The sequence below is a fragment of the Notamacropus eugenii genome, chromosome 2, assembly GCF_028372415.1.
Source record: "Notamacropus eugenii isolate mMacEug1 chromosome 2, mMacEug1.pri_v2, whole genome shotgun sequence".
Taxonomy (NCBI): Eukaryota; Metazoa; Chordata; class Mammalia; order Diprotodontia; family Macropodidae; genus Notamacropus; species Notamacropus eugenii.
Window position 1 is genome coordinate 195,163,221 of NC_092873.1, and position 15,218 is coordinate 195,178,438.

General features: G+C 35.7%; 1 protein-coding gene across 1 annotated transcript in view; it reads right to left on the reverse strand.

Moving 5' to 3' along the window:
* Nucleotides 1-387: 387 nt before the first annotated feature.
* Nucleotides 388-15,218, reverse strand: part of HDAC2 (histone deacetylase 2) — a 58,624-nt gene continuing 43,793 nt past the window's right edge. Inside the window, exons 9-14 of the mRNA XM_072643077.1 lie at nucleotides 9,049-9,189; nucleotides 5,376-5,484; nucleotides 2,937-3,067; nucleotides 2,007-2,162; nucleotides 1,126-1,183; nucleotides 388-769 (exon numbers count right to left, since the gene is read on the reverse strand). Of these exons, the coding sequence (XP_072499178.1) occupies nucleotides 739-769; nucleotides 1,126-1,183; nucleotides 2,007-2,162; nucleotides 2,937-3,067; nucleotides 5,376-5,484; nucleotides 9,049-9,189 (626 nt within the window). The 3' untranslated portion in view covers nucleotides 388-738. The remainder of the gene's footprint in view (nucleotides 770-1,125; nucleotides 1,184-2,006; nucleotides 2,163-2,936; nucleotides 3,068-5,375; nucleotides 5,485-9,048; nucleotides 9,190-15,218) is intronic.

Sequence of the window (15,218 nt, forward strand, 5' to 3'; positions counted from 1 at the left end):
TGAAGGTCAATAAGAGAGGTTAAGTGATTTGTCTTACAAAAGTTTGTCAAATGATCTAGAGTGGGCATTGATATTCTACTATCTGAATATCAAAAGTTTTTCTGTATCTGAATAACAATTTCTAGGGGATTCATTAAAATCAATATTGTAGTTACTTTTATATCTTAATGTGGCCAATTCAGTTTGAAGTATATGAGCTCAATAAGATACCCAAGAAGGAGGAACTCTCAAATTTTCAAATCAACTGTAGTCAGTCTCCTCACCCCAAAATGAACTCCAGCACACTAATTCTATGTAACTCTTATACTCTACCCTGTCAACCAAAACACTACCCTGTCAACCAAAAGCTGACAACATATTACAATGAAAAACAAAAGACAACCCAAGTACAATTTGTTTTTTAATAAAGATAATTACAAAAGATGGAAAATCAGCTCAGAAAGGCAAATTACTTCTTTAATAGATCAGTTTTTAGACATAACATAATAACTCACATCCATTTTAAATACTATCACATATAGCATGGTGGAGAAAGAAATTTTGCATCATAATTAGAAAAACTCACAATACAACCTGCCAACAACCAAAAAAAAAAGCCGTTTTGAAAATAAATACGGTCCATGCTAAGTAGTACAAAATGAAGTCAGCAGTCTCTTTTGAAAAGAAACCTGTATTTTTTTTCTCCCAATATTTTCCAATTTAGTACTTTTTCCTGAAATTGGTGTGAGGCTCTCTAGTTCAAGGATTGCTGAGTTGTTCCGATTTGGCTCTGTTCAAAAGGCAAAATATAAAAGTTTTTAGTTTAAATGCTCTTTGACTAAACTAACATTTACAACTATATACAACAAAACAAGTATTTCTGTGACAGAAAATGTCTTCATTTTTCTGTTCACTCACTTCTTTTCATTAAGTTCTGAGAGCTGTGACTAAGTAGGTATGATAATTGATTTTGTAAAGCCTAGCACAGTTTATCATGAGTTGATGCAGATGTTTTCTGAATATATGACACTAGAAATTTCATAATTGTACTCATCATTCCTTGTGTATATTAATCTTGATGAGTGAAACTTTTATTTGAAGCTAATCATATTTAATTCATAGGAGATTCAATTAGTACTGGTTTACCCTTTGGTGTCTGTCTTTTCACCACTGTTGTCCTTGGACTTCTCCTCTTCTTTAACATCTAAAAATAAAAAGAAATATTTAGAAGAAATATTATAAAAAATATATAAATATATAAAAGGAATATTAAAAGAAATGTACAATAAATACAAACTGCCTACACAGGAAAGCTTAGCCCTTAAATAAAAGAAAAAAGAAAGAAATAATCCTACGTCCTCTTAAAATCCTATGTCCTAGGTCACCGAATAAACACAAACTTTAAAATTCTGAGCAACTGAAACCTCATAATTCTTATACCTACGCCACCTATGCTAAATGTCTTACTTAATTTCCATTCAAGTGATCAGAAAGTAAAATAAACCAAAGAGTTAAACAAGATCGAGAGAGTGAAATGTTAAGTTTTGGGCTATAATCAAGCTTTATTCTAGGTAGTTATATCACGTAGTTGGAGATATAATACACACATACACACATACACACACATAGATGTATTTGTATATGAGCATATACACACACATATACATATATGCTTATTTCCTTCTGTTCCCTTCCATGTGCTCAGTGCAATGTCTGGCAAATAGCCGGCACTTAATAAATGTTTACTGAATTGAATATATAATGAGCTCTGTTGATTTGCTTAAATTTCCCATTTCATTTTGACTTTGGAGACTAAGAATTGTTAAAATGAGATAATGCACACTTTTAAAAAAAATATATTGATTCTTTAAAGGCTAAGAGAGAGGTATCTCACTTTTTGGCCAGTTATTTGCTTAGCACAATGCCCTATTTGAATACCACTGTAATTGAGTTTATGTCCCTTCAGAGATGAAATATTCTCCTTAGCAAATCTATCACTTATTACATTGTGAAGACCAACAACTAACCTGCTTTCTTGTCCTCTGTTTCCTTCTTATCCTCTTCTATCCTTGCTTTCTTCGCTCCTTTCTTATGATCAGCCACATTTCTACGTCCTCCTTCACCCTCATCCTCAGAATCTGAAAATTCTTCATCACAAGCTATCCGCTTGTCTGATGCTCGAACTGAAACACAATGTAAAAGTACATATTACATTTTGGCAAATATCAGTATAAAATTTGCATTCATTATATTCCATTAAGCTTCAAGTACAGATTTTATTTTAATCTAAGTTCCACCCAAAGTATAAATAACACAAAATACCTCTAACATACCAAAACTAAAGCCAAAATGGACATCTTAAAATTCCAGAATAAGGCCACACTTCTCTCTCAATAAATATTAAAACATGCTTTAGTACCAGGGAGAAAACAGTTAAAGGGAAATAAGAAATCTGGAAAATCTAGGAATTTTGATATACAGCTCACAATGAGAAATGCTGTCATGCTGCTGTGCTGTACCAGCTATTATAATTACTGTTTTTAAAAGACAATTAGGTATAATGCCAAGAAAAGCTTTAGAAATCAGAACAGGAGATGTTCAACATAATAACATATTTAAGAGGCAAATAAGATGATTACTTGCACATAACCAAGGTTAGCTACAAACCTTTTTGAATATCCAAAAATGTTTTAAAATGTAAAATAATTTGTTAAAACATCTATTTTCTGATTAAGCATAAAATTCTACTCAAGTGGATTTTGAATCTTTAAGGAAGACACTGCAACTCAGTTTGTTTTCAATGAGAAGCAAGTTATTTTTTCTAAGAAAGAAAAACATCTTAGAATTCAATCTATATCCAAGTTCTTGATATGGAAGCCACTTTCAAATAGGTTGAATAATGAAGAAAACCAGTATACCTAACACAATTTCATAATATTTTAACAGTATTAGCTTACTAGAAATTCGTTTGTCTGGATCTTCTCCATCTTCATCCCCACTGTCTTCATGAACAGCATCTTCAGGGATGGCTTGCATCTGTACACCAGGCGCATGAGGTAACATGCGCAAGTTTTCAAATAAACGTTGTCTATATTGCACAGGGAACAGTCATTCAAATAATTCATTTTTTTCACTAGTTTCGAATATATTTTAAAAGAACCTTGAGCAAGATGATAGGCAATCTTCTAAAGTTTTAGTACCTATAAATTTATGTACTAGATATATTTGGAAGTTATACTGGCTATATTTTTTAATCAAAATGCAACATTTTCTAGTGTTCAAATTTCAACAGTTATCCAAAGTACACAGAAAAATTGTACACATAGGAGTCATAGTAGATTACAACATAAGAAACTGTAAGAAATAAGTGGGTTCAAATCTATGCATATTTAATTTTCTTTCCTTCTCTTTAAGGTGAATAGACTTAACTGTAATCCAACTAATAGACTGATATGCAATTTCAAATTACCCCAAAGAAAGAGGAAATAGTTTCATCTATATGATTAGCCCTATATTCTAACATTCAATGATTTTTAAAAATTAAAATAGCTACCTTTCTTTTCAAGTAAAAACCTTCAAGATGATGCTAAAAATAGAATCAGTCAATATTTGCTATCTATACTGTAGGTCATATTCAAAATAAACATTTATAGGTCAGAAGATACTCTAAAAAACTGCATTCAGATTCACTATATGTCATTCCATCAAGAACTAACTGGCTTTCTTAACAGGGTAACATCTACATTTTAAAAAATTTCTTTCATTGGTCTTAACTAGTGTCTTTGTTATGTGGAACTTATTTATACTGAAAATGACAAAATTTGTAAGAAAAATATCATCATTACGTCAACAAATGAGATAATTGCCATATACATTGCCAATTTAAAACTATTAAAGGAGAATGGGAAAAATCTCGCTATCAGGAATGTATATTATCAAAAAGCAATTCTCATTTAAATGAGTTTATGTTTCATTGATAGACTTCATTAAGAATCAATTTCCCAATACTTTCATCAAAATTATAACAGTATAAGAATAATATTAATTCATGAAACACTGAAATTACTTCAAAATAAAGTGATAAAATAATGCTTTAAACCTATTAAGGTGGTAAAATTTTAACTGAAGTTGGTTGACTTCAAGTGGACCAGTGTTTCAGTATTTTTCAAATTTTCAATATTAATTTTTTGTCAGTTAAATAGTCAATAAAGCCTATTTATATTAATATTACTTAAAGACTATTTATAAACATCTTCAGATACTTCATTGTGTAAAGTTCACAATTGGTAAAATTGTGAACAGAGAAGTTCTGTCTACAAATCAGAATCTCTAGACTTGGAACCTCAGAAGAAATATAGTCAAACCTATACTTGAATAGAAATCCTTTAGAATTATACCCAAGAGGAGATCATCCATTTAAATATTTTTAAATTCTAGTGAGGAAGAAAGCACTGTCCTCTGATACAGTTCATTCTAGGTTTGAATAGTTGGTTCTATTTGTTAACTTAGTATAACTTAATCTGTCTCTCTGCAACTTCTGTGGGTTCTTCATCTAGCCCTCTCACAAGAGGCAGAACAAATCAAAAGCCTTCTTAGGTGTTAGCCATTTAGATATACCTGAAGATAACCACTAGTTTTTCATAGTGAAATATTTTCCTTGATTTCCATCAGTCCCTTATCTTCTCTTTCCTATCTATAATATATCTATCTATCCAGCTATCTATATCTACATATAAGAACATATAACATATGTACGTCTCTCTCTAAATGTACATATACATATATAGTATATCTACAGTTTCCTCAACTTTTTATATATTGTTTCTGATGCATCAATGCCTTATTAGATTATAACATTCAAAGATCTTAAATCTGTACCCAGTTCAACCATGAAGTTAGATCTTATAGTTGTCAAGTCCAAAACTGGACTATGGACTAGCACTATTTGCTAGATTATAGAAAAAAGCAATACAAGATGGATGTGCATGTTTATCTTCCTATTAACAACAGATCTTAACCAGTGAGAGAGTATTATTCTCAAGGTCACTTAGTCAAAAAACATCTTCAAGACTAGATGATCACATGTGTTTCTTATTTTACTATGGGTAAACTAGATTGTCTCTGAAGATTCTCCAACTCTGAGATTCTCTGAAAAAAAAGTTTCAGGATGACAATTTAATGATATTAAGTATAATGGAGAAGTAAAAAGTGGGAAGAATATAAACATAGTTCATTAGCTATGATAGTCTAACTTATGCTTAAGTTTTACAACTTAGAAAGTTTTTAAAGAACTAAAATATACAAAAAATATTTTGAAAAATGTTTGCATGTGTACATACCAAAAATTTTATTTTATCAAACATTTAACAAAATAAACTATTTTAATCACTACTTACTTGATCTTCTCCATATACTCTGGGGTATTCTGATTTGTCATATTTGATGGACTAATGTGCAGTTTAAAGTCTGGTCCAAAATACTCAAAGTAATCATTGTATGGCAACTCTATTGAAAAACAACAAAACAAAACAAAACAGATACAAAGCTCATCTTTAATGTAGATATAGTAAACATCGATCAGACCTAGAATTTGAAAAATAATTCTTAGAAAATTACAAGAAGGCTAAGTTACAAACAAGTCCACACAAGTAAAATGCAAAAGTAGAGGAAAATCTAAAATACAGCAATAATTCATCTCTTAATACTTAAGACCAAATCTTCCATAAGAAGAAATTTGAGCTGCTTAACTCATGATTCCTCTTCAATTCAGGAATACTGGCACTTGAACCATTTGGGGTGTTGGGGAAAAAGAAGAGGGCAGTCAAGAGGGATTAGACATTTGATTCCATGAGGAGAGGGAACTTTTGGTGAGGAAACTCCTTCTGCCAATGCAGCTACCTTGTAGCATTAGATTTGTCTGGGGGCACTGGAAAGTTGAATGATTTACCTGCTGGTCACATAACCACTATATGTCAAGAGGAATGGCTCAAACCCAATCTTGCTGACTTTGAGGTCAGTTCTGTAGTCACTGTCACAATACACCCTCTCTTCTATCCATTTCCTCCCCTTCTTTAAAGCTAGCTGAATATAAGCTATTACTAAATACATTTGGTTCAAAGAGAATCTATTAAGTACTTACTATGTACTAGGCATTGCTATGGTCTGGGAATATAAAGATAAAATGAAAAAGTACTGTACACATTTTGAAATGCAATAAAAATATTAATCTCATTAAGCCCAAGTACAGAACTATGACACTTAATTTACAAGACAGTTTGCAACATCCAACACGATTAATCGTTCACCAAGCACTTACTAAACTTGTATAGGGAGGAGACAACATACAGAGAAGAACACAAAATATATACAAATAAAAACAAGGTAACAAGGGATAGGGTGGACAATCAGGGTAGGATGGTTCAGGACGTGGTACCCGAGCTTGCTAAGTAGCTGGGAATTCTAAGAGGCAGAGTTGAGAAGGGAGGACATTCCAGGGACAGGGTACATAGCCTATGCAAAGGTATGGAGAGAGATGGCAGAATCATGAGGGATCATGGAAGGACCATCTAATTCAACTCCATCATGTCCTCACATGCCCAACAACTGGATTCAAAGGAGGCAGAGTTGCAGTCATCAGTCTCACTCTCTCTTTGTGAGTCATTAAAGTCCAGTGGCAGGACAAAAGTTAAGATGACTGGCAATGGCCTAGGGTTCAGTGGACGACTTTGGTATCTTTGATGCTTGACCAACTAAGCATTCCACAGAACATGCTTTAGCCTCTTTCATAGCCACTGAAGCAAATTGTTCTCATTCGCCCGTTTTGCCAGAGTCTTCACATGCTTGGGGGAGACATTCCCCTCCAATTCTCCAACTGTATTGAGGCCTGTTAGTTACCCACTGTATCAAACTGTCAAAAGTTACTGTCATGAGTAAGGAACAATGTCAGTCTGGCTGGCCCATAGAGCATGTGAAGGTAAATGATGTATAGGGCCAGAAAGAAGACTGGAGACAAGCTACAAGCAATGAGTAAACTGAAGCCTAAAAAGATTAAGTCACTTGTCCAAGATCACAAACATTAAGTAGCAGAGCAGCATTTGAAGCCAGGTCTAGACTCCAGGTCCACTCCTCTTTCCACTACATTAAGCTTCAGGAGTTGTTGTTCATCCTTCTTTTTTGGAGAGGACCAATGACATCACAGGTGATAACTTGACTTGCCTGTGAATTAGACTTAAGTGAGGCAGAATTGCACAGAGTCATCAGCTTCAGTCTTCACGAATCATCAAAGTGCAACAGCAGGACAAAAGTCAAGATGACTGGCAATGGCCTGGGGTTCAGGAATCTTTGATGCTTGACCAACTAAGCATTCCACAGCACCCATTTCAGCCTCTTTTGTGGCCTTTAGAACAAACTGTTCTCATTTGGCCATTCTGCCAGAAAGTCTTCACATGCTTGGGGTAGATATCTTCCCTAACTCACTAACTAGTTTGAGACCTGTTGGTTACCCACTGCACTAAACTATCAGGAGTTAACTGCCAAGCATAAGGAACAATACCAGTCTGACAGGCCCATAGAGTGCATGAAGGGGAATGATGTATAAGGCCAAAAAGGAGACTGGAGGCAGGCTACACAGGGATAGGAACAGAGATAGATATCCCAGATGGGACCATGGCATAGAACACTGGAGATAATTCAACATAGGAGACTGAGAACAAGCCATACAGGAAGGACAGCCAAAGAAAAACAGCATCAGAAAACCCAGGAAAACTTAGGAGAAAGTACCCGTTTACAATCCCAACACACTAACTTGTTCCTCACACAGGACACTCTGTCTCGGAGTCTTTCCACAAATTGTCCCCCATATCTGGAATGTTCTTTTTTTCAGCTCCACCTATTTTCCCTCCCCCTATTCTAATAATTCCTATTCTTCTATGCTAAGCACTTGTTGGATTTGAACTCAGGTCTTTCTGACCCCAAGTGCAGTGTTTTATTCACTGCATTACTGTACTACCTATTCTCTGGCTATTTTACTTAAACCCAGCCTCTCCACCCCACAATCAATCCATCCTGGAAAGAGTATCAAATAAACATTGCCATTGTTTCTGTAAGGGGTATGTTGATCTATTTCCCATGGACCCATCTGTCATTCCAGTTAATATTATGAACCAAAGTGCTATCACCTACCACCATTCCCCTAAATGATTGTTATTTTACCCAATTAAAATCCAAGCTACTTTGAAGTTACAGATTTTCTTTGCTTTTGTACTTGAATCCCCAGTGCTTAGAACATGCTTGTCATATAATAAGGGCTTAATAGTTTGTTCATAATTCATTTCTTCAATCTTGGCTTCCCTGGCTTTAAGCCTCAAGTCAAATCCTACCATCAAAAAGCCCACAGCTGCTAATGACTCTCCCTCTGAGACTTCATGTACTATTTATGTTATGTATGTGTGTGTATGTGTGTATATGTGTATATGTATATACATATACATATGTACGTACATATTGTACCTACTTATTTCACGTATGGAGGAAAGAGAGGGAAATAAAATGACTTAGCATTTGTATAATGCTTTAAGGTTTTCGAAAAGGATTTACAGACATTTTCATATGAGAAACTGTTTTTTTAATTCAATTTTTGTTTCATTCAAATCCTTCTGTTCACTAAAAAAAAAAATTTCTTATTGGTGAATATTTTATAAGTATATCCTAGAGCATTCTAGGATCCTTTATCAATGGTAAAACATATTAATATTCTTTCTGTTACACCACACTAACAACTCTTCAATCACATTCATACTCTAACTCAGTTCTTAACTTGGGGCCTGTGAACTTATTTTTAATATTTTGATAACTATATTTGAATATAATTGCTTTCCTTTGTAATGCTATGTATCTTATTTTATATGTGTAAAAACATTATTCTGAGAAGGTGTCTACAGACTTCCCCAAACTTCTAAGTGGGTGAATGACAAAGGCTTCATTCTCCTCTTTGTTCTGAGCAAAGACTAATCATAAGTAATTTTATCATTTTTCATTGTTTTCACTGTTTAATTGGGTAATAATACTTGCCATTTGGAATTTCACAATCTAAGGCAACAGCAGTTTCATACGTCCAACACCGTGCAACATTACGGATTGTGTATCCACCTCCTCCAAGCATCAGCAGGGGCAAATTGAAAGTTTTTACAACTTCTACACATTTAGCATGACCTGACACAAAGAAGAAGACATATAAATGAGCAGTTTTACTTACAAAATAAACCATAACATTTTTTTAAAAAGGTAAACAGTCAAAATGGTTTTCAAACATCATATGTAAGCTTTGTAAAGACTTTTGGTTATTTTAAAGCACTTAACAAACGTATATACACTGCTTTAATCTGAGGGAAAAGCACCTCCAAAGGTTTTCATTTAAATCGTGCCTAACCAGGAATCCCTTCAACAGTATCTCCAATAAGTGAGGATAAGGGACCCCATGAGTTCCCAAGGTATCCCATTTCACAAACTGCATTGTTTATATGGAAAAATGCTGACCCTTCATTGGCAACTTCACTGTTACTAGGCCAGAGTTTCTTAACAGGGGGTCTGTGAATATATTTCCAAAGTAGGATATATTTTGTACATTTTTTTTAATGACCATAGTTTTCTTCAGTACCCAAACCTCTCCTCCATACATTCCTAGAGGCATCCCATCTAAGAATATTTTAAGAAATTCTCCCCCCACCAAAAGAAAATGAAAAATGCCAGTATAAACTGATCAATACAATGAAAATGCTTGAAAATATGTGCAATGCATAATACTAGTGAAGCCTGCCTTTGAAAAGGAGGTGGAGTGCTTTTCACCTTTCTTTGGAGCCATACTTATTATTTTCTAATTTTACAAACTTCACTTGACTTTGTTTTGGTTGAATTTTTCCCATCTGCATTGTTGTAATCATTGTGTATTTTTTTCTTAGCTCTGTTTGATTGTATCAATTCATATAGACCATTCCATGCTTCTCTGAATTCATCTCATCTTACAAAACATTATTGCATTCACTTGGTTTCCAATTATTTGCTATCTCAAAAAGTGCTGCTATAATTTTAGTGCATGTGGGCACTTTGTTCTTATCAAAAACCTCCTTGAAACACAAGCCTAGCTGTGGAATCTCCAGGTCAAATCTATGAACATTTTTGAAATTTCATTTCATAATTCCAAATAGCTTTCCAAAATGGCTGTACTGATTCACAGCTCCACCAACAATGCACTAGCGTCCTTCTCACAAACCCTCCAATGCTGACTCCTCATCTTTTGTTACATTTTGCTAATTTGCAGAGGGAGGTGAAATCTCAGGGTTGTTTTGATTTTTATTTCCATTACTAGTAATTTGGATTATTCTTCCATATGATTAATACTTGGCAATTCTTTTGACCAATTATTTATTGAGGACTGGCTTTTGGTCGTGTTTATATGCAGAGGTATATATGTCAATTATTTATGTATATTAGATACCAAACTCTTCTCAGAAAAAAAATTAACAATTTTCTCCTCTTTGGTCATTAAACTGATCCAAGGTGCATTTTTTTGTGTGAAATTTTTCATCTTCACGTAACTGATCATCTATTTTCTTTTGTCATTGCCACTATTCCTTGGTTAAGAATGTATTTGCTAAGGGGGGGCGGAGCCAAGACGGTGGAGTAGAAAGACACACATATGCTAGCTCCGAACTCACAGCCCATAAAATATCTGTAAAAAAGAACTCCCAACAAATTCTGGAGCAGCAGAAGCCACAGAACAGAGTGGACGAGATTTCTGTTCCAGAGAGCCCTGAAAACCTCTCGCAAAAGGTCTGTCGCGCTGCGGACCCGGAGCTGAGCCCAGCCCTGCCTTGGCCGCGTGGCACCGAGAGGAGCGGATCCAAGCAGGCTTCAGGGATGCCACCTCCAGCGGCCGCGCGGGTCCCTCCACCTACGGGCCCCAAAGGTTGGTGAGAGGGTCTTCTTGGCTTGCCCAGAGGGGAGTGGGGTGCCCCCATAACTCAGGCCCCCTCGGGAGACAGCAGCAGAGGCGGGAGCAGACAGGGGCTCCCCAAGCAGGCAGGAGCCCAGATCCATTGTTGAAGGTCTCTGCATAAACCCCCTGAGGGAACTGAGTCCTGTGAGGCGGCCCTGCCCCCACCTGAGCAGCTGAACCTAATCTCACACTGAATAGCAGCCCTGCCCCCCCCCCCCCCCCTGCTGAAAGCCCTGAGGCTGGGAAGCAGCATTTGAATCTCAGACCCCAAGCTCTGGCGGGGCAGATCTGGAGGCGAAGTGGGTGTGAAGAGAATATTCAGAAGTCAAGTCACTGGTGGGGAAAATGCCCAGAAAAGGGGAAAAAAATAAGACTACAGAAGGTTACTTTCTTGGTGAACAGGTATTTCCTCCCTTCCTTTCTGATGAGGAAGAACAATGCTTACCATCAGGGAAAGACTCAGAAGTCAAGGCTTCTGTATCCCAGCCCACCCAATGGGTTCAGGCCATGGAAAAGCTCAAAAAGGATTTTGAAAATCAAGTTAGAGAGGTGGAGGAAAAACTGGGAAGAGAAGTGAGAGACATGCAAGTAAAGCATGAAAAACAAATAAACACCCTGCTAAAGGAGACCCAAAAAAATGCTGAAGAAAATAACACCTTGAAAAATAGGCTAACTCAATTGGCAAAAGAGGTTCAAAAAGCCAATGAGGAGAAGAATGCTTTCAAAAGCAGAATTAGCCAAATGGAAAAGGAGGTTCAAAAGCTCATTGAAGAAAATAGTTCTTTCAAAATTAGAATGGAACAGATGGAGGCCAATGACTTCATGAGAAACCAAAAAATCACAAAACAAAACTAAAAGAATGAAAAAATGGAAGATAATGTGAATATCTCATTGGAAAAACAAGTGACCTGGAAAATAGATCCAGGAGAGACAATTTAAAAATTATGGGCCTACCTGAAAGCCATGATCAAAAAAAGAGCCTAGACATCATCTTTCATGAAATTATCAAGGAAAACTGCCCTGAGATTCTAGAACCAGAGGGCAAAATAAGTATTCAAGGAATCTACAGATCACCACCTGAAAGAGATCCAAAAAGAGAAACTCCCAGGAACATTGTGGCCAAATTCCAGAGTTCCCTGGTCAAGGAGAAAATATTGCAAGCAGCTAGAAAGAAACAATTCAAGTATTGTGGAAATACAATCAGGATAACACAAGATCTAGCAGCTTCTACATTAAGGGATCAAAGGGCGTGGAATAGGATATTCCAGAAGTCAAAGGAAGTAGGACTAAAACCAAGAATCACCTACCCAGCAAAACTGAGTATAATACTTCAGGGGAAAAAATGGTCTTTCAATGAAATAGAGGACTTGCAAGCATTCTTGATGAAAAGACCAGAGCTGAAAAGAAAATTTGAATTTCAAACACAAGCATGAAAAGGTAAACAGCAAAGAGAAGTCATAAGGGACTTACTAAAGTTGAACTGTTTACATTCCTACATGGAAAGACAATATTTGTAACTCTTGAAACTATTCAGTATCTGGGTACTGGGTGGGATTACACACACTTACACACACACACGTACATGCACATACACATAGAGACAGAGTGCACAGAGTGAATTGAAGAGGATGGGATCATATCTTAAAAAAATGAAATCAAGCAGTGAGAGAGAAATATATTGGGAGGAGAAAGGGAGAAATGGAATGGGGCAAATTATCTCTCATAAAAGAAGCAAGCAAAAGACATTAGTGGAGGGAAAAAGAGAGAAGGTGAGAGAAAAACATGAAGTTTACTCTCATCACATTCCACTAAAGGAAGGAATAAAATGCACACTCATTTTGGTATGAAAACCTATCTCACAATACAGGAAAGTGGGGGATAAGGGGATAAGCAGGGTGGGGGGGGATGATGGAAGGGAGGGCATGGGGAGGAGGGAGCAATTTGAGGTCGACACTCATGGGGAGGGACAGAATCAAAAGAGAGAATAGAAGTAATGGGGGACAGGATAGGATGGAGGGAAATACAGTTATACAACACGACTATTATGGAAGTCATTTGCAAAACTACACAGATATGGCCTATATTGAATTGCTTGCCTTCCCAAAGGGAATGGGTGGGGAGGGAGGGAGGAAGAGAAGTTGGACCTCCAAGTTTTAGGAACAACTGTCGAATACTGTTCTTGCCACTAGGAAATAAGAAATACAGGTAAAGAGGTATAGAAAGTTATTTGGCCCTACAGGACAAAAGAGATGATGGAGACAAGGGCAGAGAGGGATGATAGAAGAGAGAGCAGATTGGTGATAGGGGCAATTAGAATGCTTTGGTGTTTTGGGGTGGGGGGAGGGGACAAAAGGTGAGAAAATTTGGAACCCAAAATTTTGTGAAAATGAATGTTTAAAAGTTAAATAAATAAATAAATAAAAGAATGTATTTGCTATGCATCATTATAAAAGGCATATTATCTTTTTAATATCAGTTTTGGTTATCAAGGTAATGAATCCATTTAGAATGTATCATAGAATATGGTGCCAAAGCCTAATTTCTGCTTGACCACTAGTTTTTCCAGCGTATTAATTTTACAAAAACAAGTAGGGAGTTCTTTCCTAATAAATGTTTTATTGAACATGTTTATTGAGTTCTATTGTTTCTGATTCGTCTTGTTTTACTATCTGCCTCTATTTAAAACTGAGGCAGTTTTGATGACGTCTTTTATAAGATGGTTTAAGGTGCTACTTCCCTCTTTATTTGTGTCCACTTCTTTTACCTCCCTTGATATTACAAAACTCATTTAAAAAAAAAAATTAAAGTTCTGCAAAGTATCCCTTTGATAACTTGATTAGCACAGAATCACAAACTAACTTTGGTGATATCGTCATCTCTATTACACTGGCACAACACTTAACATGCTAGCTATAAAGGAGTACTTTGTAATTGGACCTACACAAGTACTCCATGTGCTTGACAGAGTGACCTTGTTATTTCATTTTGTTGTTATTTTCTAATGTCTGAAATTTTGCTTGTAATTGTTTCAATTAATATTTGTGCTGATCTCTTAAGTGGGGTGGTGATTCTGTCATTTCAGTCGTGTGCGACTCTTCCTGACCCCATCTGGGGCTTTCTTGGCAAACATACTGGAGTTGTTTGCCATTTCCTTCTCCAGTTCATTTTACAGATGAGGAACTGAGGCAATCTTAAGTGACTTCCCCTGGGTCTCACAAGTAGCATCTGAGGCCAGATTTGAACTCAGGAAGAGGATTCTTCCTGACTCCAGATGCTGCACTTTAACCACTGTGCCACCTACCTAGAGACACCAGCAAACAGGGATCCTTAGGCCTTTAATTTTCTCATTGTTACTGTTAGCATTTCCAAAACTGTATCAAATAGTGAGCATCTTTTAAGTGAAAAAGTTTCTGTATATTCCTGTTGTCATTATGATGCTTCCTTTTGGTTTTAAACATTTTGTGACATTAAAAAAGCTCCTCTCTGCCCATTATTGGGAGATGTTTTAGCATAAACACATACTGTACTTTGTCAAAGGCTTTTCCCACATCTACTGATAATGATGTGGGGTTTTAAATGTTTGTTTTCACTATAAAAATAGTTTTTCTTTCCCTAATGCTGAGAAAATCTGTAATCCCTGTTATAAATCTAATTCCATCATAATGATTTCTTAGATAAAGCAATGAAGTATGACTGACCAGGTTTTATTCAAATTTTAGAAATAACACTCACTAATAACGTTCCTCCATAATCATTTGATCCTTTCTTGGTTTAGCTTAGAACTTCATTTCTTTCATAAAAGAAATCTGGTAGGGTACTTTCTCAATTTTGAGAATGTAAGTGATGTGCACTTTTTTTTTAAAGGTTTGATAGAACTCTGTGACTCTTATTAGTTTTTTTTCCCCCCTTTGGTAGTTTCTTTGCAGCTAGTTCTATTTTCTTCTTGAGATGGGATTGTTTAAATTCTCTATTTGGTCTTCTATTAAGTTCTCTATTTTTATTTTGAAACCCTGTTTCTTTTGTTTTGTTAGCATACACTGTTTCTAATGTGTCAATTAAAACTTTATTCTGATTTCACTGTTAATTTGATTTTTGCCACCTCCTTTTTAATCAGATTGGCTAAAGGTCTATCAACCTTATTAGTCTTTTCAAAACACCAACTTTTAGTGTGATCACTTCTATAGTATGTTTCTAATTTATTTTCAACTTACTTTTGATATCTCCTCTTTTGTATTTATTTTAGCTT